The sequence below is a fragment of the Jaculus jaculus genome, chromosome 8 (genome assembly GCF_020740685.1).
Source record: "Jaculus jaculus isolate mJacJac1 chromosome 8, mJacJac1.mat.Y.cur, whole genome shotgun sequence".
Taxonomy (NCBI): domain Eukaryota; kingdom Metazoa; phylum Chordata; class Mammalia; order Rodentia; family Dipodidae; genus Jaculus; species Jaculus jaculus.
The window spans coordinates 56,497,559-56,519,252 of NC_059109.1; the positions used below are offsets into that span (position 1 = coordinate 56,497,559).

Here is a 21,694-nt window from a genome sequence, read left to right on the forward strand (position 1 = left end):
TGTTTGATGAGAGGCTGAGAAAGAATTGCATGCTCAAAGCCAGTTTGGGCTACAGGATGAGTTCAAACCCACCTGGGTAAATTAGTGAGACCATGTCAAAAAAAAGGTGGGCTAGAGTGATGGCTTAGTGGTTATGGTGTTTGCTTACAAAGCCAAAGACTTAGGTTTGATTCCCCAGGACCCATGTTAGCCAGATGTTAACATGTTAACAAGACGGTACATGCATCTGGAGTTCGTTTGCAGTGGCTGGAGGCCCTGGTGTGCCCATTTTATCTCTCTCTCTCCCCCCTTTCTCCCTGTTAAATAAATAAATAACAAAATATTTTTTAAAGTATATAAAAAAGCTAATGATCTATGTATCGCTCAGTAGTAGAGCACTTTCCTAGCATCATTAGGCCTTGGTTCAATTGCTGCAAAAACAAAACTATAAGCTGTTGTTGTAAATTTGCTACCACGTCTTTTTCTTTGGCAACATGTGTGCTCAGGATTTTGCCATAGCTCACCCTGCAGTCTAGCTATCTCAGTTGTGAAGATTGTCTATGTTGTGTGTTTCTGGTGACTGCCCACCTGTACTGGAAAGATGATATGTACTTTAAAATATGTATTACGCAAATTCTCCCATCCTGCCATGGAAGCAATCTAATAAATATATGGGAGTAGTAGTTCTTCGTGGTACTGGAATGTTGCTTGTGCTAATCGCCTTGGTAATTCTGCTGCTTTTTCTTTTGTTTTAGGTTAAATGGAAACTACCCTTGGAAGCTAAATGTCTTTGTAGCTGTTCGACCACATCAGTGTTTTGCAATGAGTGGGGGAGGAGAACAGCCAGATATCCTCAGTGTTGGAATCCTGGTTAAAGAAAGATGGAAAGTGGTGAGTGCATATTGAGAGAAAGAGAAAAGTTATATTGCTAGGGTTAAGTTTGCTTGTACTCTTAATTCTTAGACTTGCTTCATAGAGTACTAAATTCTGTAGCTATATGTATGTATATGTGTGTGTGTATATGTATATATATATATATATATATATATGTACACACATATTTATTTGTTTTTAATTTTTTGTTTATTATTTATTTATTTGAGAGAGCAAGAGAGAGAATGGGCACACCAGGGCCTCTAGCCATTGCAAACAAACTCCAGTTGTATGCGCCACTTTGTGCATCTGGCTTATGTGGGTACTGGGGAATCGAGCCTTGAACTGGGGTCCTTAGGCTTCACAAGCAAGCGCTTAGGTACTAAATCATCTTTCCAACCCCTCTGTAGCTATATTGAGTAAGGCAAATAAAAGTATATTTTGGGGCTGGAGAGACGGCTTAGCAGTTAAGATGCATGCCTGTGAAGTCTTAAGAACTCAGGTTCTATTCTCCAGGTCCCATGTAAGCCAGATGCACAATGGTGTCACATGCATTTGGAGTTTGTTTGCAGTGGCTACAGGCCCTGATGTGCCCATTCTCTCTCTCCCTCTCTCTGTTTCTAATAAATAAATAAATATAAATAAAATCTTTTAAAAAAGTATATTTTGGCCGGGCGTGGTGGTGCACGCTTTTAATCCCAGCACTCGGGAGGCAGAGGTAGGAGGATCGCCGTGAGTTCGAGGCCACCCTGAGACTACATAGTGAATTCCAGGTCAGCCTGAGCCAGAGTGATACCCTACCTCGAAAAACCAAAAAAAAAAAAAAAAAAAAAAAAAAGTATATTTTGGAGGTTGGGCATGGTGATGCATGCCTTTAATCCTAGAATTTGGGAGGTAGAGATAGGAGGATCATTGTGAGTTCAAGGCTACCCTGAGACTACATAGTGAATTCCAGGTCAGCCTGGGCTAGAGTGAGACCCTACCTTGAAGAAACTAAACCAAACCAAACCAAAAAAAAAAAAAAAAAAAAAACTGTATTTTGGGAAAGAACAGTTTGAGAGTACAGTGAACTTGGTTTTATTTTGCAATGTAATTTTTAAAAATTCATTATTTATTTGAGAGAGAGAGAGAGAGAGAGAGAGAGAGAAAGAATGAGCGCGCCAGGCCCTTTAGTTGCTGTAAATGAACTCCAGATGCATGCATCACCTTGTGCACTTGGCTTACATGGGTCTTGGGGAATCAAACCTGGGTCCTTTGGCTTTGCAGGCAAGTGCCTTAACTACTAAGCCATCTCTTCAACCCCCACTTTTTATTGAGGAAAACCATAGTCAGCCAGGTGTGGTGGCATATGACTTTAATTCCAGCCCTTGGGAGGCAGAAGTAGGAGGATTGCCATGAGTTTGAGGCCACCCTGAGACTATTGAGTGGATCCAGGCCAGCCTGGGTTAGAGCAAGACCCTACTTCAAAAAACAAGCAATCCCCCTCCCCCCAACAAAACAACAACAACAACAAAAAACAGTATACACATAAAAACAGATAGGATGAACTTTCATGTACTTATGGCTCAGCCTAAATAGTCATTGGTTTATGGTTAATCTTATTTCTTTCACCTCCCTCTTAGAGTGTTTTGAAGCAGTCTTTTTTTTTTTAACTTAAATATTTTTAAATTTTTATTTGAGAGAGGGAGAGAAAGAGGAAGATACAAAAAATGGGCATGCCAGGGCCTCTGGCTGGTACAAATGAATTTGGCCACTGCAAACAAATTCCAGATGCATGTGCCACCTTTGGCATCTGGCTTACATGAGCCCTGGGGAATCAAACCTGGGTCCTTTGGCTTTGTGAGCAAGTGCCTTAGATGCTGAACCATTTTTATAGCCCTTTATTTGAAATATTTTTATTTACTTATTTATTACTATAGCCTACAGAGAGATAGAAGAGAGAAAGAGAATGGGTGTACCAGGGCCTCCAGGTGCTGAAAATGTATGTGCCAGTGTGTATCTGGCTTTACATGGATACTGGAGAATTAAACCTGAGTCCTTAAGCATTGTAGGCAAGTGCCTTAACTACTGAGTCATCTCTCCAGCCCTGAAATAATCTGTAACTTTAGTATTTCTTCTGTATATTAATATGTGTCTTTAAAAGATAAGAAATATATATATATATATGTATATATATATATATATTTCTTTTTTTCCCCGAGGTAGGGTCATACTCTTAGCTCAGGCTGACCTGAAATTCACTATGTAGTCTCAGGTGGCCTCAAACTCTTGGTGCTCCTCCTACCTCTGCCTTCTGAGTGCTAGCATTAAAGGACTGTACCACCATGCCCAGCATTGATGTATTTACTTATTTATTTATTTATTTTTTGTCCATTATTTATTTATTTATTATTTGAGAGCGACAGACACAGAGAGAAAGACAGATAGAGAGGGAGAGAGAGAATGGGCGTGCCAGGGCTTCCAGCCTCTGCAAAGGAACTCCAGACGCATGCGCCCCCTTGTGCATCTGGCTAACGTGGGACCTGGGGAACTGAGCCTCAAACCGGGGTCCTTAGGCTTCACAGGCAAGCGCTTAACCACTAAGCCATCTCTCCAGCCCTACTTATTTATTTTTAATTAATTAATTTATTAACAACTTCTATGATTGTAAACAATATGCCATGGTAATGCCTTCCCCCCACTGGATTTATTTTTTAAAATGCAGTATTATTGTTACACCTAAAAAAGTAAATTTGAATTGGCTTATTGGAGATGAATCCTGGGCTTTATATATGCTAGGCAATGCGTCATATACCTCAACTTCTTTTTTATAAATGATTTTATGAGCTTTCACTAAAAAGCCTGTAATATCCTATTTTGTGATGTTAGTATTTATTGATGAGAATTGTCTAGGTCTGCTAATTATTAGAGATTACAAATTGGTGATGTTCTATTATTTTATTTCTTAGCTGAAATAAATTTATAGAGAAAATGTTTCTGTTATCTATTAATTTGATTATGAAAGCAAAATAAATGTTTGCTTTTTTCTTATTTTCCTCACATTCTCCAAATAGCCACTGAGATTTGATTTTTAGTGTGTATTTGTAAGGTCTGGGGATGTAGTTCAGTTGGTAGAATGCTTGCCTATCATGCACAAAACCCTGAATTCCATCACCAGTATGGCATAACAGGATTTGGTGGCTCATGCCTGTAATCCTAGCACTTGGGAGGCTGAGGCAAGAGGATCATCATGAGTTTGAGCCCAGCTTGGGTTATTGTGGAGGTTTGAATGTGAATATGTGTACCCCCACTAGTCTCAGGTTTTTTTTGTTCTCCTCTTGAGGAGGGAGGCTGACCTGGAATTCACTTTGTAGTCTCGGGGTGCCCTCAAATTCACAGCTATCCTCCTACCACTGCCTCCCAAGTGCTGGGATTAAAGGCATGCACCACCATGCCTAGCTTTTTTTTTTTTTTTGAGGTAGGTCTTCACTCTAGCCCAGGCTGACCTAGAGTTTACTATTTAGTCTCTGCGTGGCCTTGAACTCATGGTGCTCATCCTACCTCTGCCTCTCATGTGCTGGGATTAAAGGTGTGTGCCACCACACCTGGCTAGACTCAGGTGTTTTATTAAGTTTGTAACTTGGGGATCCAGCCCAAAGTTGAGTTTCAAGATAGATCTGATTTTGGCCCAAAGGTGAAGAGAACAGTTTGAGCTCTGGAGGTTCTGCTTGCTGCAGGTTTGTGCTTGCTGCTTTTTGGTGTTTGCTGGCTGGGCATGATTTCTCTCTCTGCTTAAGAGAGCCAGCTTCTGCCGTTGATGGAACTTCCCTTGGATCCCTAAGGTTGAATTAAATCCCCTCTTCTCATAAAGCTGTTTGGTTAGATGTTTGTCCCATCATTGTAGAGCTGTCTACTACAGAAATTTGGTACTAGAGAGTTGGGGTGTTGCTGTGTGATCTGACCATGTGGATTTTTGACTTTTGGAATTTCTGTACTTGAAGAATGGTGATAGAATTGATACTTGGGACTGAAGATACCTTCCAGAGCAGTAAGCCAAATTTTACAGGCTTTTCTGGTGAGAGTTTGAAAATGCTAAGTGCAGAGAGAATTGTGCTGGCTTATAAACTTTCAAAAGGGAGGGAAAGACAACAGAGAAGTTTGTTGGAACTGGGTTACTAGTGTAGAGGCTGGCTGCATTCTTCTGCCTAAGCCTTAAGTGTTGATCAAGGTTGAATTTGAAAGTAGTGGACTCATGTGCATGGTGGAAGATGTAAGATTTAAAGTTGGAAAAATTCAAGCAAGTTTTAAATTCCTGGCACAGAGGCAGGTTTTAGGTTACTGAAGCTGCTATTGTGAGTAGATTACCACCATTAAGGTACGTACAGTGAAACAATGGAAAGATGCCTGAGGTGTTGTCCACCCTGGAAAGACTGAATGAATTGGAATGCAAACTCTTTTGAAAGGAGATGATTGGAAGGAAGAATTCTAAAAGGTAACCTGCTCCTTAAGGTCCAGATTTATTTCATCCCTGGATTAACAAAATGGCTGTGTGGCTGCACACCTGGTACTGGTTTTGGAAGCATGATAAATGCACAGAAATAGGTCATGAAGTGCCTTCTGTTCTAGGAGCTGCTGCTGAGATGTGGCATGAGAAACAGGATGATTTCCCTGTGTGGCCAGTGAGGCCATTGTATGAATGAAGTTAAACAGGACCCTCTGCTGAAATGAGGCATGGGAAGCAGGATATGCCTGTTTTAAAGGCTGGAAAAGGCCAGTGTATGAAGTTGAAGATGGACCATGGATTGCAGTGGAGACCCAAAGATGTATTGGACAAACCAGGATTTTGCAAAGGCTACCATGAAGCACTGTTGTCTTAAGATGGAAGTTTTCCCTGGCTACTAAGCCTAGCTGGAGGGATGGAAATTGGAAATCCAGAGACTGTTATCATTGGCTATAGATGTCACACTTAAACTGCAGATATTTGATATTATTTTGGGGGGGCCAGGGAGAGAGGGGAAGGTTTGGAGGTAGGGCCTTGCACTAGCCCAGGCCAACCTGGAATTTACTATGTAGTCTCAGGGCGACCTTGAACTCACAGCTACCTACCTACCTCAGCTTCCCAAGTGATGAGATTAAAGGTGTGTGCCAGAATACCTGGCTTGGTTATTGATTTTGAATTGGTCCAGTCTCTCCTTTATAGTAATGGAAATGTTTACCCTGTGCCATTATATATTGGAAGTATGCAACTGTTTTTGATTTTATGGGACTTATATTTAAGGGGCCATATAAGTGGTAAAGCTTATAGGACCTTTAAAGGTGGACTAAATGCAATTTACTTTGTGGTATGGTTATCAGTCTATGGGGTCCAGGGGCAGAAAGTAGTGATTTGAATATGAATATATGTGTTCCATAGGCTCAGATGTTTTATTAAGTTTATAACTTGGGTCTTTAGCCACCTTGCTGGAGGAGGTGTCACTGGGGTGGTTTTTGGGATCCAGCCCAAAGGTATGTTTGGGGGTGGATCTGTTTCCAGCCCAAAGGTGAAGACAGCAGTTTGAGCTCTGGAGGTGCTGCTTGCTGCAGGTTCGTGCTTGCTTTATTCAGTGTTTGCTGGCTGGGGATAAATCTGCTTAGATTTATGAATTGGAGCCAGTTTCTTCTACCATTGATGGCACTTTCCTTGGATCTGTAAGCTTGAATTAAATCCCCTCCTCCCATAAAACTGGTTGGTTGGATGTTTGTCCCAGTATAGTGCAACTATCTACTATAGCTATATAGTGAGTTTTAGGACCACTTGGGCCATGGACACACACTTACACACATAGTCTCTCTCTTTGGTTTTTCAAGGTAGGGTTTCACTCTAGCCCAGGCTGACCTGGAATTCACTATTTAGTCTTAGGGTGGCCTCATACCTTTGCCTCCCAAGTGCTGGGATTAAAGGCATGTGCCACCACACCTGGCTTTTTTGAGAGAGAGAGAGCGTGTGCGAGAGTGAGCGCAAGTGCCTGTGCACGCAAGTGTGAGCCAAAGAGAGAGAGAGAGAGAGAGAGAGAGAGAGAGAGAGAGAGAGAGAGAGAATTGGTGTGCCAGGGCCTAAGTCACTGAAATCCAACTCCAGACGCTTGCCTCACCTTTGTATGTCTGGCTTACATGGGATCTGGAGAGTCAAATATGGGTTATTAGGCTTCATAGGCAAGCACCTTAAGCCTTTAAGTCATCTTTCCAGCCCCTAGACCCTGTCTCAAAATAGAGAAGAAAGAGCTGGGCATGGTGGTATACACCTTTAGTCCCATCATTTGGCAGGCTGAGGTAGGAGAATGGCTATGAGTTTGAGACTAGCTTTGACTACAGAGTGAGTTCTAGGTCAGCCTGGGCTACAATAAAGACCTTGGTTAAAAAAATAACAAAGAAAAGGACTGGACAGATGGCTTAGAAGGTTAAGGTGTTTGCCTGCAAAGCCAAAGGACCTACGTTCAATGCCCCAGGACCCACATAAGCCAGATGTACAAGGGAAATATATGTTGAGTTTGTTTGCAGTGGCTAGAGGTCCTGGCATGCCCATTCTCTCTCTCCCTCTCTTTCTCTGCTTGCAAATAAATAAATTTAAAAACAAAAGAGCCAGGCATGGTAGCACATGCCTTTAATCCCAGCACTCGGGAGGCAGGGGTAGGAGAATTGCTGTGAGTTCAAGGCTACCCTGAGGCTCCATAGTAAATTCCAGGTCAGCCTGGGCTAGAGTAAGACCCTACTTGGAAAAAAAAGAAAAAAGAAAAGAAAAAAGTAAAAATAATGTGTAGATTTGAACATAATTAATGTGTTTTAGTCCATTTGTACTTGTTATCCTTATAGGTTTTCAGTTTGTCTCATTAGATTAAGGGAACACATTAAGTTGCCTCTTGAGTTCTTTTCTTTTGTTTTGTTAAGTGATGGTTTTGTGGAGGATTTTTTGGTTTTTGATTTTTTTGAGGCAGGGTCTTGCTCTAGCCCAGGTTGACCTGGAATTCACAATGTAGTCTCAGGTTGGCCTTGAACTTGGCAATCCTCTTACTCTGCCTCCCTAATTCTGGGATTAAAGGCATGTGCCACCATGCCCAGCTATGTTTATTATTATTTTTTAACAGGCTTAATTCACTTTACTTTTTCTTAATTCACTTTAATTTTTCTGTGTAAACCCCTATATGATAGCCACAGCTGAGCCTGAATTGTCTGCACTGAGCCTCTGCTATGGGTTTTCACAAGATGGTCAGTGAATTCCACTGGTAGGGAGATTTGGTGAACACAGTTTCTTTCCAGAGGTTGGAGGTTCAGGTAGCTGTAGGTCTTATAGATGGCATCAGTATTAGCCTTAGCAAAGTTGCACAGGGTGGCAGTGCTGTCCCTTGCTGAAGTGGAGCAGTCATCAGTACCTGCCATCATTAGCAGCTTCTTGGGCACAGGGGCAGAGACAGTGCCAATGCCCGGGGGGCAGTGATAAGGCACACTAGCACAGAGCCACAGAGGCCTGTCACCCACTACAGGGACTGTGTGGGGCTTGCTGATCTTGTTGCCCCAGTAGTCTCTCCAGACAGGCACAATGGAGAGCTTGGCCAAGATGATAGCCCCTCGGATGGCAGTAACTACCTTCTTGGAGCTCTTAACACCCAAGCCACATGACCGATGTAGTCCCCAGTGGCCACAAAAGCCTGTGGAGAAACTTGTGTGAGGGGCCTGTGGTGCTGCACATTAGATTCCAGCTAAGCCCTGTTGTGCTTCTCTAGGCAAGAGAGGCCAATCAACTCCCAAGGAGCTCTTTTCTCTATCTGTGTATGAAAGTCACACATGGGAAACCTTGTGTAACCAACCATACAGAGAGGGAGAGTTTTGTTTTTTTTTTTTTGTTTTTTTTTTTTTTTTTTTTTGAAATAAGGTCTCTTTTTAGGTTAGTCTAGACTCAATTGTATCTATTTATTTTTATTTTCTTTTCTTTTCTCAATTTTTATTAACATTTTCCATGATTATAAAAAGTATCCCATGGTAATACCCCCCGCCACACACACACTTTCTCCTTTGAAATTCCATTCTCCATCATATCCTCTCCCCATCTTAATCAGTCTCTCTTATTTTGATGTCATGATCTTTTCCTCCTCTTATGATGGCCTTGTGTTGGTAGTGTCAGGCGCTATGAGGTCATGGATATCCAGGCCATTTTATGTCTGGTGGGAGCACGTTGTAAGGAGTCCTACCCTTTCTTTGGCTCTTACATTCTTTCTGCCACCTCTTCTGCATTAGACCCTGAGCCTTGGAAGGTGTGATCGAGATGTTAGTCAGTACTCCAGTCACTTCTTTCCAGCACTATGATAACCTTTTAGGTCATCCCAAGGTCACTGCCATCTGAAAAGAGAAGATACTCTTCCCAAAGTGAGAGTAGTGTTAATATGAGGGTATAAATATTAAGGGAAGTGCTTACTGGGCAGTTTGATAAGCATAGTATATACATTTTTCCAGACATCAGCAGACGTTACACCACTAGGGCTCATGACTACCCACCCCTGTTTTAAGTTTTCAGTATCAGGGATGTGTTTCCCCCCATGGAGTGGGCCTCCAGTCCAATTGGAGGGCAGTTGGTTTCCACCATGACAGACGTGCCACTATTGCACCCATTGGCTCATTTGGGCTGGCTAGCCAATTATAAGGCTTGCAGTGTCCACTGTTGAGTATTTTCACTGGTGGTATCTCTTTCTCCCATTGAACTACATGTAGAATAGCTTCTTCCAGCTTTCTGTCAGCTTGTCTACATGGAGGAGGTTATCAGCTCAGTTCCAACAGGATTTCTCAGTGGCCTTGCAGCCCAAGTATTTGGAGTCTTCAGCAATAGGGTCTTACCATTGATTCCTGGTGGGAAACCAAGGGCCTTGGCAATGGCCTATAATGTTTTGGGGGCATCAGGGACCTCCCTGGCCAACTCACTGGAGGTATCCCATCCCTGGCACTGAGAATTTTCAAACAACGATCTATGGCTCCTGAGTGTTCCATTGTCCGAAACCGGAGGATTCCATATGATTTATTTGCATCCTCTTAGATTTTGATTAGCCTTCCCTCAACTTTTCCTTTACTCAATCTCTTCCCCTGACCTCACTTTGGGCCTTTTCATCCCCGTTAATATTCTTCTACTTACATATATACAATACCAACCTATTAAGTATTCTCCTCCCTTTCTTTCTCTTCCCTTTATATCTCCTTTTTAACTTACTGGCCTCTGCTACTGAGTTTTTTCCCTTCTCACTCAGAAGCCTAACCATCTGTAGCTAGGATCCACATACAAGGGAGAACATGTGGCAGTTGGCTTTCTGGGCCTGGGTTACCTCACTTAGTATAATCCATTCCAGATCCATCCATTTTCCTGCAAATTTCTTAACTTCATTTTTATTTACCGCTGAGTGGAACTCCATTGTATAAATGTGCCACACCTTCATTATCCACTCATCAGTTGAGGGACATCTAGGCTGGTTCCATTTCCCAGCTATTATGAATTGAGCAGCAATCAACATGGTTGAGCATGTACTTCTAAGGAAATGGGATGAGTCCTTAGGATATATGCCTAGGAGTGCTATAGCTGGGTCATATGGTAGATCAATCTTTAGCTGTTTTAGGAACCTCCACACTGATTTCCACAATGGCTGGACCAGATTGCATTCCCACCAGCACTGTAGAAGGGTTCTTCTTTTTCCACATCCCCACCAGCATTTATGATCATTTGTTTTCATGATGGTAGCCAGTCTGACAGGAGTGAGATGGAATCTCAATGTGCTTTTAATTTGCATTTATTTCCCTGATGACTAGGGATGTAGAACATTTTTTTTAGATGCTTACACGCCATCCATATTTCTTCTTTTGAGAACTCTCTATTTAGCTCCATAGCCCATTTTTTTCTTGGCTTGTTTGACTTCTTGTTATTTAACTTTTTGAGTTCTTTGTATATCCTAGATATTAATCCTCTATCAGATATAAAGCTGGCAAAGATTTTTTCCCATTCTGTAGGTTGCCTCTTTGCTTTATTCACAGTGTCCTTTGCAGTACAAAATCTTTGTAATTTCATGAGGTCCCAGTGGTTAATCTGTGGTTTTATTGCCTGAGAAATTGGGGTTATAGTCAGAAAGTCTTTGCCAAGACTAATATGTTGAAGGGTTTCCCCTACTTTTTCCTCTAGCAATTTCAGAGTTTCAGGTCTAATGTTAAGGTCTTTAGTCCATTTGGATTTAATTCTTGTGCATGGAGAGAGAGAAGAATCTATTTTCATCCAGTACCATGCTGTTTTTGTTACTATGGCTCTGTAGTATAGGTTAAAATCAGGTATGGTGATACCTCCTGACTTATTTTTATTGCTCAGTATTATTTTAGATATTTGAGGCTTTTGTGTTTGTAAATGAATTTTTGGATTGCTTTTTCTATTTCCTTAAAGAATGCCTTTGGAATTTTGATGGGGATTCCATTAAATGTGTAGATTGCTTTTGGTAAGATTGCCATTTTCACAATATTGATTCTTCCAATCCAGGAATAAGGGATTTTTTTTTTCCACTTCCTAGTGTCTTCTTCAATTTCTTGCTTGAGTGTTTTATAGTTTTCATTGTAGAGATCCTTTACTTTCTTGGTTAGGTTCATTCCAAGGTATTTTATTTTCTTTGATGCAATTGTGAATGGGAGTGATCCTCTGATTTCATCCTCTGTATGTTTGTTGTTAGCATATAGGAATGCTCCTGATTTCTGTGTATTTATTTTGTATCCTGCTACATGGCTGTAGGTGTTTATCAGCTCTAACAGTTTGCTGGTAGAGTCTTTAGGGTCCTTTATATATAGAATCATGTTATCTACAAATAATGATAACTTGATTTCTTTCTTTCCAATTTGTGTCCCTTTTATGTGCATCTCTTGCCTTATTGCTATGGCTAAGACTTCCAGTACTATATTAAATAAAAGTGGGGACAGTGGACACCCTTGCTTGTTCCTGATTTTAGTGGAAAAGCTTCCAGTTTTTCCCCACTTAGTAATATGTTGGCTGTAGGCTTGTCATAAATAGCCTTTATTATATTGAGGTATGTTCCTTTATTCCCAGTCTCTGTAGGACTTTTGTCATGAAGGGATGTTGGATATTGTCAAATGCTTTCTCTGTCTAATGAGATGATCATGTGATTTTTGTCTTTCAGTCCATTTATATAATGTATTACATTTATCGATTTGTGTATGTTGAACCATCCCTGCATCTCTGGGATAAAGTCTACTTGGTCAGGGTGAATGATCTTTCTGATATATTCCTGTATTCTGTTTGCCAATATTTTGTTGAGAATTTTTGCATCTATGTTCATGAGGGAGATTGGTCTGTAATTTTCTTTTTTTGTTCTATCTTTGCCTGGTTTTGGTATCAGGGTGATGCTGGCTTCATAGAAGGAATTTGGTAGGATTCCTTCTTTTTCTATTTTATGGAAAAGCTTAAGAAGCAATGGTGTGTTAGTTCTTCCCTGAAGGTCTGGTAAAATTCAGCAGTGAATCCATCTGCCTCCTAAGTGCTGGGATTAAAGGCTTGCAGGCTTTAGTTTATTCTTATTGGAATGTGTAGCTGTCTAGTGAGCTCTGAGATAGTATAGTACATCTCTGCTTGCTCTGTTCTGTGGAGCCTGATAGTTGAGAGAGAGAGAGAGAGGCGGGGTGGCGGGGAGGGAGGGAGGAAGGGAGGGAGATAATGATGGTGAGAAGGTTGGCTTCTGGCTGCTTACTCCATTCTTCAACCTCCCTTCTTACACACAAGCAAGATTATTTCTATATAAGATTTTAAATGGCAGAAAAATTCATGTCTTAAAAAGTTCGCAAGTGGCCAGGTGTGGTGGTTCATGCCTTTAATCCCAGCATTTGGGAGGCAGAGGTAGGAGGATTGCCCTAAGTTCAAGGCCACCCTGAGACTACATAGTGAATTCCAAGTCAGCCTGGGCTAGAGTGAGACCCTACCTCAAAAAAAAAAAAAGTTTTCAAGTGGGGCTGGAGAGATGGCTTAGCACTTTAAGGTGCTTGCCGGCAAAGCCTAAGTTACCCTGGTTTGATTTGCCAGTATCCATGTAAAGCCATAACTGCTAATCCATCTCTCCAGGGCTCCCCGACTTTTTTTTTCTCCAAGGTAGGGTCTTGCTCTAGTCCAGGCTGACCCAGAACTCATTCTGTAGTCTCAGGTTGGCCTCGAAATCACAGCGATCTTCCTACCTCTGCCTCCCAATTTCTTGGATTAAAAGTGTGCCTGAGGGCTGGAGAGATGGCTTAGCGGTTAAGCACTTGTCTAAGAAGCCTAAGGACCCCGATTTGATTCCTCAGGTCCCACATAAGCCAGATGCACATTGTGGTGCATGTGTCTGGAGTTCCTTTGCAGTGGCTGGAGGCCCTGGCATGCCCATTCTGTCTCTCTCTCTCTCTGCTTCTTTCTCGCTTTATCGCTCTCAAGTAAATAAAAATAAACAAAACAAAACAAAAAAGTATGCCTGACCATACCAGGTAGAGAGACAGAGGGAGAGAGGAAGAGAGGGAGAGGGGTGGCGAGAGCAGCATACCAAGGCTTCTAGCTGCTACAATAAACTCCAGAATGCACCACTCTGCATCTGGCATTATGAGTGTAATGGGGACCTGAACTTTGGTTCTGGTTGTTAGGCTTTACGGTCAAGTGCTTCAACAGTGCTGAGCTGTCTTCAGCCCCTTTTGTGACATTTTATACTAGTTTATAGGCCTTTTATAATTATTTGTAGATTAAAGAATTTCATTAATGTCACAAACATTTAGCATCTGAAATTGTTTTTAATTTTTTTGTAGGTGAAAGAATTCCACTACTTTGGACAGATCTGTGGGAAAAAATGTTGATGTTATTTCTTGCCACTTATTTTCTTCTTGCCATACACAAAGTTAGAACTATTGAAATCTTTTATTATAAAATATGAATTAAAATTGCATATTTTCTAAGTGTAAGAAGAGATGAATTGTTTCAAATTAAAATCTTTACAAATCAAAATCTCATAATTTTGAGTGTGTTCTTATTCTATTTTCTGTGCAGTTGAGAAAGATTGGGGGAGGGGGCTTTGGAGAAATTTACGATGCCTTGGACATGCTCACCAGGGAGAATGTGGCACTGAAGGTGGAGTCTGCTCAACAGCCAAAACAAGTTCTGAAAATGGAAGTTGCTGTTTTGAAAAAACTACAAGGTAAGCTGCTTTTGGATGATAAGAAATTTGTAATTTGTATGATAATTTTTAATTTGTTATCTTTCTATACTTGGTTAACTAACTAACTGAATACTCTGATGCCATCTAGGTATAAACATGCTGATCATTTTTGTCTTGAAAGTTTTATTAAATTGTAGAAATTGTGATTGTTTAGAATAACTGGACTTGTGAATTCCATTTCATGATAAGGAGGAGAGTATATTAGCATAATCATTCTACTGCTTTAAAAAGCATTGTCATAAATCAGCTATGGTAAAATTTACCTGTTTTTTTCTTTAATAAGTTTTCATACATATTGGCTTTACGTGTTGAACATTCTTAAATCACATTATGGAAACTGCCTTCAGATCATACGGCAGGATGGGTTAAAATTGGTAGTTCGGTATATGTTCTCATAACTTTAGTTTTATAGTCTAAAAATTTTTTTTTATTCATTTACTTGAGAGAGAGAGAAAGAGAGAGAAAGAGAGAGAGACAGAGAAAGAATGGGTACACCAGGGCCTCCAGCCACTGCAAATGAGCTCCAGATGCATGTGCCCCCTTGTGCATCTGGCTTACAGGGTCCTGTAGATTCAAACTGAGGTCCTTTGGCTTTGCAGGCAAATGCCTTAACTGCTGAGCCATCTCTCCAGCCCCATAACTTCAGTTTTGGAGATTAGCTCTTGTCATCATTTTTGAGGTCCATTTTATTATTCAGGTACCTATATTTTTTGTTATAATGACAGGTACTTTTTTTTTCTTATTGCCAATCTAGTCTTGTAAAACCTTGATCACATTGCTAGTTTTTGCTCATCTTTGTAATCTCTAATGAAACATTTGAATCAAAATTACATGAGGATGAGCTTAGTCTCCTGAGCTTTCTAGTTGTCCAACTTTTTGTACCAGTTTTATGTCATTGGGACATAAAGCTAATAAAATTATGTCTGTTTCATCATCATTTTTAGCTCAACTTTAGCATTCCCATAAGATAGTAAACCAGGAGGACAGTGGATAGCTTAATCACAAGTAAGTACAGCTGGAAGTACCTCCTTCAAACAAGCCCATGTGGGGCAGGTTAGCCTAGACAGTGCCACTTCACCAAGTCTTTCTGCTTGGCCCTGGAAAGATGTTTTCATAAGGCAGGAGCCAGCTCTGCAGCACCTTCAGGAAGTTTTGACTATTTTGGCCAATGTTTGGTCAGGATTTCATGTGACAAAAGCTTAAAGATCACTTTTTAAAATTTATTAATCTTTTTTTAAATTTTGAGATAGAGAAAGTGGCAGATAGAGAGTGCCCTTGAATGGGTGTGTCATGGTCTTTAGCTGCTGTGAACGAACTCCAGATGCATGTGTCACCTTGTGCATCTGGCTTATATGGGTCCTGGGGAATTGAATCTGGGTCCTTTGGCTTTGCAAGCAAGTGCCTTAACTACTAAGCCATCTCTCCAGCCCTAGATCTTAAATTTTTATTTATTTATTTGAGAGAGAGAGAGAAGTGGGTGAAGGGGGGAGAGGGAGAGAATGGGCATGCCAGGGACTCTAGCTTGTACATACAAACTCCAGACGCATGTGCCACCTTGTGCATCTGGCTTACATGGGTTCTGAGGAATCCAGCCTGGGTCCTTAGGCTTCACAGGCAAATACCTTAGCTGCTAAGCCATCTCTTCAGCCCAAAGAGCACTTTCAAAGAATATTTTTGTTTATTTATGAGAGAGAGAATAACGGGCACACCAGGGCCTCCTGCCACTGCAAATGAATGAACTCCAGATGCACGCACCACTTTATGTGTGTGGTTTTATATGGGTACTGGGGAAATGAACCCAGACCATCAGGCTTTACCAGCAATGCATGTAAACGCTGGACCATCTCTCAGGCTCTTAAAGATCACTTTTATGAGAGAATTGGAAATGGTTGCATGTTTGTGCTCTTCTTTCCACCTCATTATATATCATTGTCTAAAATATTTTTCCTGCTGGGCATGGTGGCACATGCCTTTAATACTAGCACTCATCAGGAGGCAGAGGTAGTTAGATCATTGTGTGTTTGAGGCCAACCAGGGACTACAGTGTGAGTTCCATGTTAGCCTGGACTAGGGTGAGCTCCTATCTCAAAAAAGAAAAAAAAAAAAAGTCTTTCCTATTTGCTATACCCATGTGAACCTGTTCCCCAGAATCCCTTACCTTCCACAGATAAATAGGGTTTTAATCTTCTCAACTATTTCAATGAAGTGGTCATCAATTCTCTTGATTTCTTTGTTTTAAAAAATATTTATTATGAGAGAAAGTGAATATGGGTATACCAGGGCCTCCTGCCACTGCACATATGCCCCAGATGCATGTGCCACTTTGTGCATCTGGCTTCATGTGGATAGGGGTTTATCAAACCCAGACCATGAAACTTTGCAAGCAAATTCCTTAACTGCTGAGCCATTTCTTCAGCCTGTCTCTTGGCTTCTTTTCTAAAACATTATATATATATATATATATATATATATATATATATATATATATATATATTTATTTACATATTAGAGAGGCAGAGAGAGAGAATGAGAATAGGTATGTCAGGGCATCCAGCTACTGCAAATGAACTCCAGACACATGCGCCACCTTGTATAACTGGCTTATGTGGGTACTGGGGAATAGAACCTGGGTCTTTATGCTTTGCAGGCAAATGCCTGAACTCTTAAGCCATCTCTCCAGCCCTCTCTTGGCTTCTTTTTTTTTTTTTTTTTTTTTTTCGAGATAGGGTCTTACTCTGGCCCAGAATGACCTGGAATTCACTATGGAGTCTCAGGGTAGCCTTGAACTCACGGCGATCCTCCTACCTCTGCCTCCTGAGTGCTGGGATTAAAGGCGTGCACCACCATGCCCGGCTTTCTCTTGGCTTCTTAATGTAAGATTTATGCATACTCATGCCTCATGATGTTTTGTTGAGAATGCTTTGAGGACCCTTTGAACATTTTTGTGGCACTTAGCTGCTTTTGCCTTCCCAGTGGAATGCATAATGACAATATTGAGCGGCCTTGATGCAAAGGCTAAGTATGTAAGGAAAAGACAAATGACTAGAACCCTTTATGAGACTAGTTGGTTTTAAATTGCTGTTGAATTTTTTTTTTTTTTTTTGAGATGGTTTCATGAATTGCAGGCTGTCTTCCAACTTGCTTTGCTGCTGATGAGAGGTTTTTTTTTTTTTTAATTTCATTGACTGTTCTTCATTGCTTGTAATTCTGACTGGTTTTTCTTTATTATTTCTATTTCCTTATTTATGTCTTCTATTGACCTCCTGATTTCATTAAATTGGTTTCCTGTGTCTTTGATTCCTTTAATTTCCTCTGTGATTCTTTTGATTTCCTCTTTGATTTCTTTGAACATATTTATAATCATTCTTTTGAAATCTTTCTCAGGCATTTCCTCTAAATCATCAGCCTCACTGGAGGTCATTTCTGATGCATTAATACTTTTTGGTGGATTAATATTGTTTTGATTTTTTGTTTCTTGTGTTACAATTTTTGCATGTTGGATTAATTTAATGCCTGGATTTTCTAATTATCTGTAGTATTATTGTATCAATCAATCTGAATTATATATCCTCAGGGCAGGAGCTTAAGGTGCTAGGTGTGGCTGTTAAGACTCTCAGAGTAACCACAAAAGTGACCCTAGGTGTTGGGTTTTGCCTGCTATGAGAGTATTCAAGTAGGCTGAGTGGAACAAAATACAGGCAGATTCTAAAATTTAACTAAACAATGTACACATTCAATGAAAAACAGCACAGAGTATTTATGCAAGAATAGATATTATGACAACCAGATCCTCTAACAAAGTCATAGTCTCTAAAGATGTGTGTTGCCTCACACCCTTTGTCCTGTCAACTGGGAGGCAAAGATTTCTGGTCTGTTGAGGCTTGTTCCAAGTCAGTTTGTGACCAAGTGAGATACTTCCCTGACGAACGACAGAAGAGGAGGCAAAGGCACTATGAATCCGGAAGCAACAAATGGCAAGCCCAAAATATAGCTTATTTAAGAATGGCAAATCCAGGATGGAGAGATGGCTTAGCAGTTAAGCGTTTGCCTGTGAAGCCTAAGGACTCCGGTTCGGGCTCGATTCCCCAGGACCCATGTTAGCCAGGTGCACAAGGGGGCGCACGCATCTGGAGTTAGTTTGCAGTGGCTGGAGGCCCTGGTGCGCCCATTCTCTCTCTCTCTCTCTCTCTCTCTCTCTCTCTGCCTCTTTCTCTCTCTCTGTCGCTCTCAAATAAAGAAAAGTAACAACAACAACAACAAAAAAGAATGGCAAATCCAACCATCCATCAGACTTAACATACAATTTATCCTCACATGGAAGGTGCAATTAGCACTTCCGATTTAAGCCTATATACCAGGCTTATTTTGCAGGTACTAACCTGGTGTAATCCCAGTTACATTTTGGGGTGGTTTGGGTCTTAATTATGCTGCGCTCCTGCTTGGGTCCCTCTTTGCTGCGCTGTGGGCTCAGGTAGGCTGGCTTGGTTGCTGGATCACTGCTCTGATCACCTGTGCAGGATGCTGTAGGTGAGCTCCCTTCCTCAGGTTTCTGGTGCTTGTTGGCACTTGTTCTGGCGTGGGGGAGGGGAGACTGTAGATGGTGGCTGAAGTTCTACTGATCCTCATGATCCTCTTCCTCACGAGCTGCTCCTCCATTGGCCCCTGTCATACTCCCGTCACGTTTCTTGAGTTTGCGAGGAGCTGTGGTGTGAGTGGAGAATCCCCTCACCTGGCTTTTCCTGCAGCTCAGGCTGAGCCTTACAGCTGTGGCCATGTGGACCTAGTGCCGCCACTGCTGGAGCCGCTTCTGCCTGCTTCTGTGAGCTCTAGATGCTCTGATCTCTCCTGCTTCTCTGCTGCAGTCGACAATTTCTTATACACCTCACTTTTTAGTAGAAGAGTGTATTTTGCTGGTGTTTTTTTTTTTTTTCTCCCCTAGGCTGCCTTGGCATGGTTCCTACGCTGCCATCTTTTTTTAAAATAATTTTTAAAATTTATTATTTTGTTTTTTCAAGGTAGGGTCTCACTCTAGCCCAGGCTGACTTGGAATTCACTATGGAGTCTCAGAGTGGCTTTGAGCTCACAGCAATCCTCCTACCTCTGCCTCCTGAGTGTTAGGATTAAAGGTGTGTGCCACCACGCCTGGCACTAAATTTATTTTTATTTATTTGAGAGCAACAGACAGAGTGAGAAAGAGGCAGATAGAGAGAGAGAGAATGGGTGCGCCAGGGCCTCCAGCCCCTGCAAACGAACTGATATTTGTAACTGCCTTCTTCTACTACCCATTCTGTATTCCCTCCACCTTCAGCAAGCACCTCAGCAGGTCTTGGTTCTTTACCTGGATATTTGAGAATTAATGCCTCCTGGAGGGAGTGTATTGTTGGGGGCGGGCTTATGGGCTTTATAGCCAGTTTCCCCATGCCAATGTTTGGCACACCCTCCTGTTGCTGTGGTCCATCTTCTGTTGGCCAGGGGGTGATGTCCACCCTCTGCTCATGCCATCGTTTTCCCCCTGCCATCGTGGAGCTTCCCCTCGAGCCTGTAAGCCAAATAAACCTCTTTTTCCCAGAAGCTGCTCTTGGTTGGGTGATTTCTACCAGCAATGCGACCCAGACTGCAACACACGGCAATCCTCTTACCTCTGCCTCACGAGTACTGGAATCAAAGATATGCACCACCTTACCCAGCTCAATTATGTTTTAAATAGTTCTTTGTATTTGAGAGAGACCAAGAGAGAGAGAGAGAATGGGAGTACCAGGGCCTCTTGCTACTGCAAGCAGTTTCCAGATGTATGTACCACTTTGTTTATCTGGCTCTATCAGGGTACTGGGGAAGTGAACCCTGGCTGGCAGGTTTTGCAGGCAAGCACCTTTAACCACTGAGCCATCTCCTCCAGCCCTTCAATTCTCTATTATAAGTAGAAAATAACATCTTAGATCTTCTATTTAATTTAGGAATTTGAGTTTTTCACCATTGCATATTGAAGGGTGTAATATTTTGGGAATTTGGAATGTTATAGAATTGGGCTGGGGAGATGGCTCAGCAGGTAAGAGAGCTCTTGTCCTGTAAGCACGAGAACCGGCATTTGTTCTTTAGCACGTACGTACTAGGGTTGACATGGTCACACAAGGCTGTAACTTCAGCACTGAGGTGAGTAGAGATAGAAGCATCACTGGAGCTGACTTAAAAAAAAAAAATCAGGGCTGGAGAGATGGCTTAGCGGTTAAACGCTTGCCTGTGAAGCCTAAGGACCCCGGTTCGAGGCTCGGTTCCCCAGGTCCCACGTTAGCCAGATGCACAAGGGGGCGCACGCGTCTGGAGTTCGTTTGCAGAGGCTGGAAGCCCTGGCGCGCCCATTCTCTCTCTCTCCCTCTACCTGTCTTTCTCTCTGTGTCTGTCGCTCTCAAATAAATAAAAAATGAACAACAACAACAAAAAATTTAAAAAAAAAAAAAAAATCAGCTCCCAGTTCGATGAGATCCTATCTCAGGGGAATAAGTTGGAAGGATGGAGGATACCTGATATTTTCCTCTGGCCTCTGCACATTTGCATACTGAACATGCACATCTGCACATACTCATTGTATACATTATGCATACACACATCACACTTACACCACACATACTACACACCAAGGATGATGTGAAATTAGTATATCTTTTTGTCAAAGGAAGTGTGTGTGTGTATGTATGTATGTGTGTTGCTAGTGTGTGTTTGTAGTGTATGCATGTGTAGAGATGCATGTGCCCCATGTACAAACAGGTAGAGGCCAAAAGATGTCGTTGGGTTCTCTTGTGCCTTATCTTCTTGAGATAAGGTCTCTCACTAAGCCTGGAGCTCACCATTTTTTTTTTTTTCTAGGTAGGGTTTCACTCTAGCCCAGGCTGACCTGGAATTCACTATGGAGTCTCAGGGTGACCCCGAACTCATGGCAATGCTCCTACTTCTGCCTCCCAAGTGCTAGGATGAAAGGCATGCGCCACCATGCTCAACACATGCTCACCATTTTTGATTAGATTGTCTGACCACTGACCCCAGTGATCTAGCTATCTGGCCTCTTGAATTCTGGTGTTGCAAGTGTGCATGGCCTCACCTAGTTTCTGATGTGGGTGCTGGGGATCAAACTTAGAGCCTCGGGCTTATACCTCAAGTGTTCTTACTCATTGAGACATCTCTGTAGCCCCAAAGGAAATCTTTTTAGGATCTTTAAAAGCTTATACATTGGGCTGGAGAGATGGCTTAGCAGTTAAGGCGTTTGTCTACAAAGCTAAAGGATCCCGGTTCGATTCCACAGGACCCATGTAAGCCAGGTGCAGAAGGGGTGCATGCACCTGGAGTATGTTTGCAGTGGCTGGAGGCCCTGGCACACCCATTCTCTCTGTCTTCCTCTCTCTGTGTCCATTGGCTTCGCAAGTACCTTAACCCCTAAGTCTTCTTGGCAGCTCATCTACCCTCTTTTGAGACAGGGTTTCTCACTGAACTTGGAGCTTACCAATGCAGCTAGATTAGCTGGCTAGTAAGCCCCAGAGATCTTTGTCTGTGCTTCCCTAGCTCTGGAATTATGGGTGCATTCTGCTGTGCAAGGCTTTTATGTGAATGCTGGGGTTCTGAGCTCAGGCCCTCACACTTGAACA

At 41.9% G+C, this 21,694-nt stretch overlaps 1 protein-coding gene and 1 non-coding gene across 4 annotated transcripts in view; one reads left to right on the forward strand and one right to left on the reverse strand.

Annotated features, from left to right (window-relative positions):
• Positions 1-21,694, forward strand: part of Ttbk2 (tau tubulin kinase 2) — a 135,380-nt gene that overhangs the window by 27,286 nt on the left and 86,400 nt on the right. For 2 of the 3 annotated variants that reach the window (XM_045156848.1, XM_045156849.1), the window contains exons 2-3: positions 735-870; positions 13,892-14,039. In XM_045156848.1, the coding sequence (XP_045012783.1) occupies positions 802-870; positions 13,892-14,039 (217 nt within the window). In that variant the 5' untranslated portion in view covers positions 735-801. Of the gene's footprint in view, positions 1-734; positions 871-13,891; positions 14,040-21,694 lie in introns of those variants that run through there. The other variant, XM_045156850.1, reaches the window with a different exon arrangement.
• Positions 8,570-8,686, reverse strand: LOC123463199. The gene has a single exon (XR_006638791.1). It is a non-coding gene; the product is annotated as a small nucleolar RNA SNORA64/SNORA10 family (small nucleolar RNA).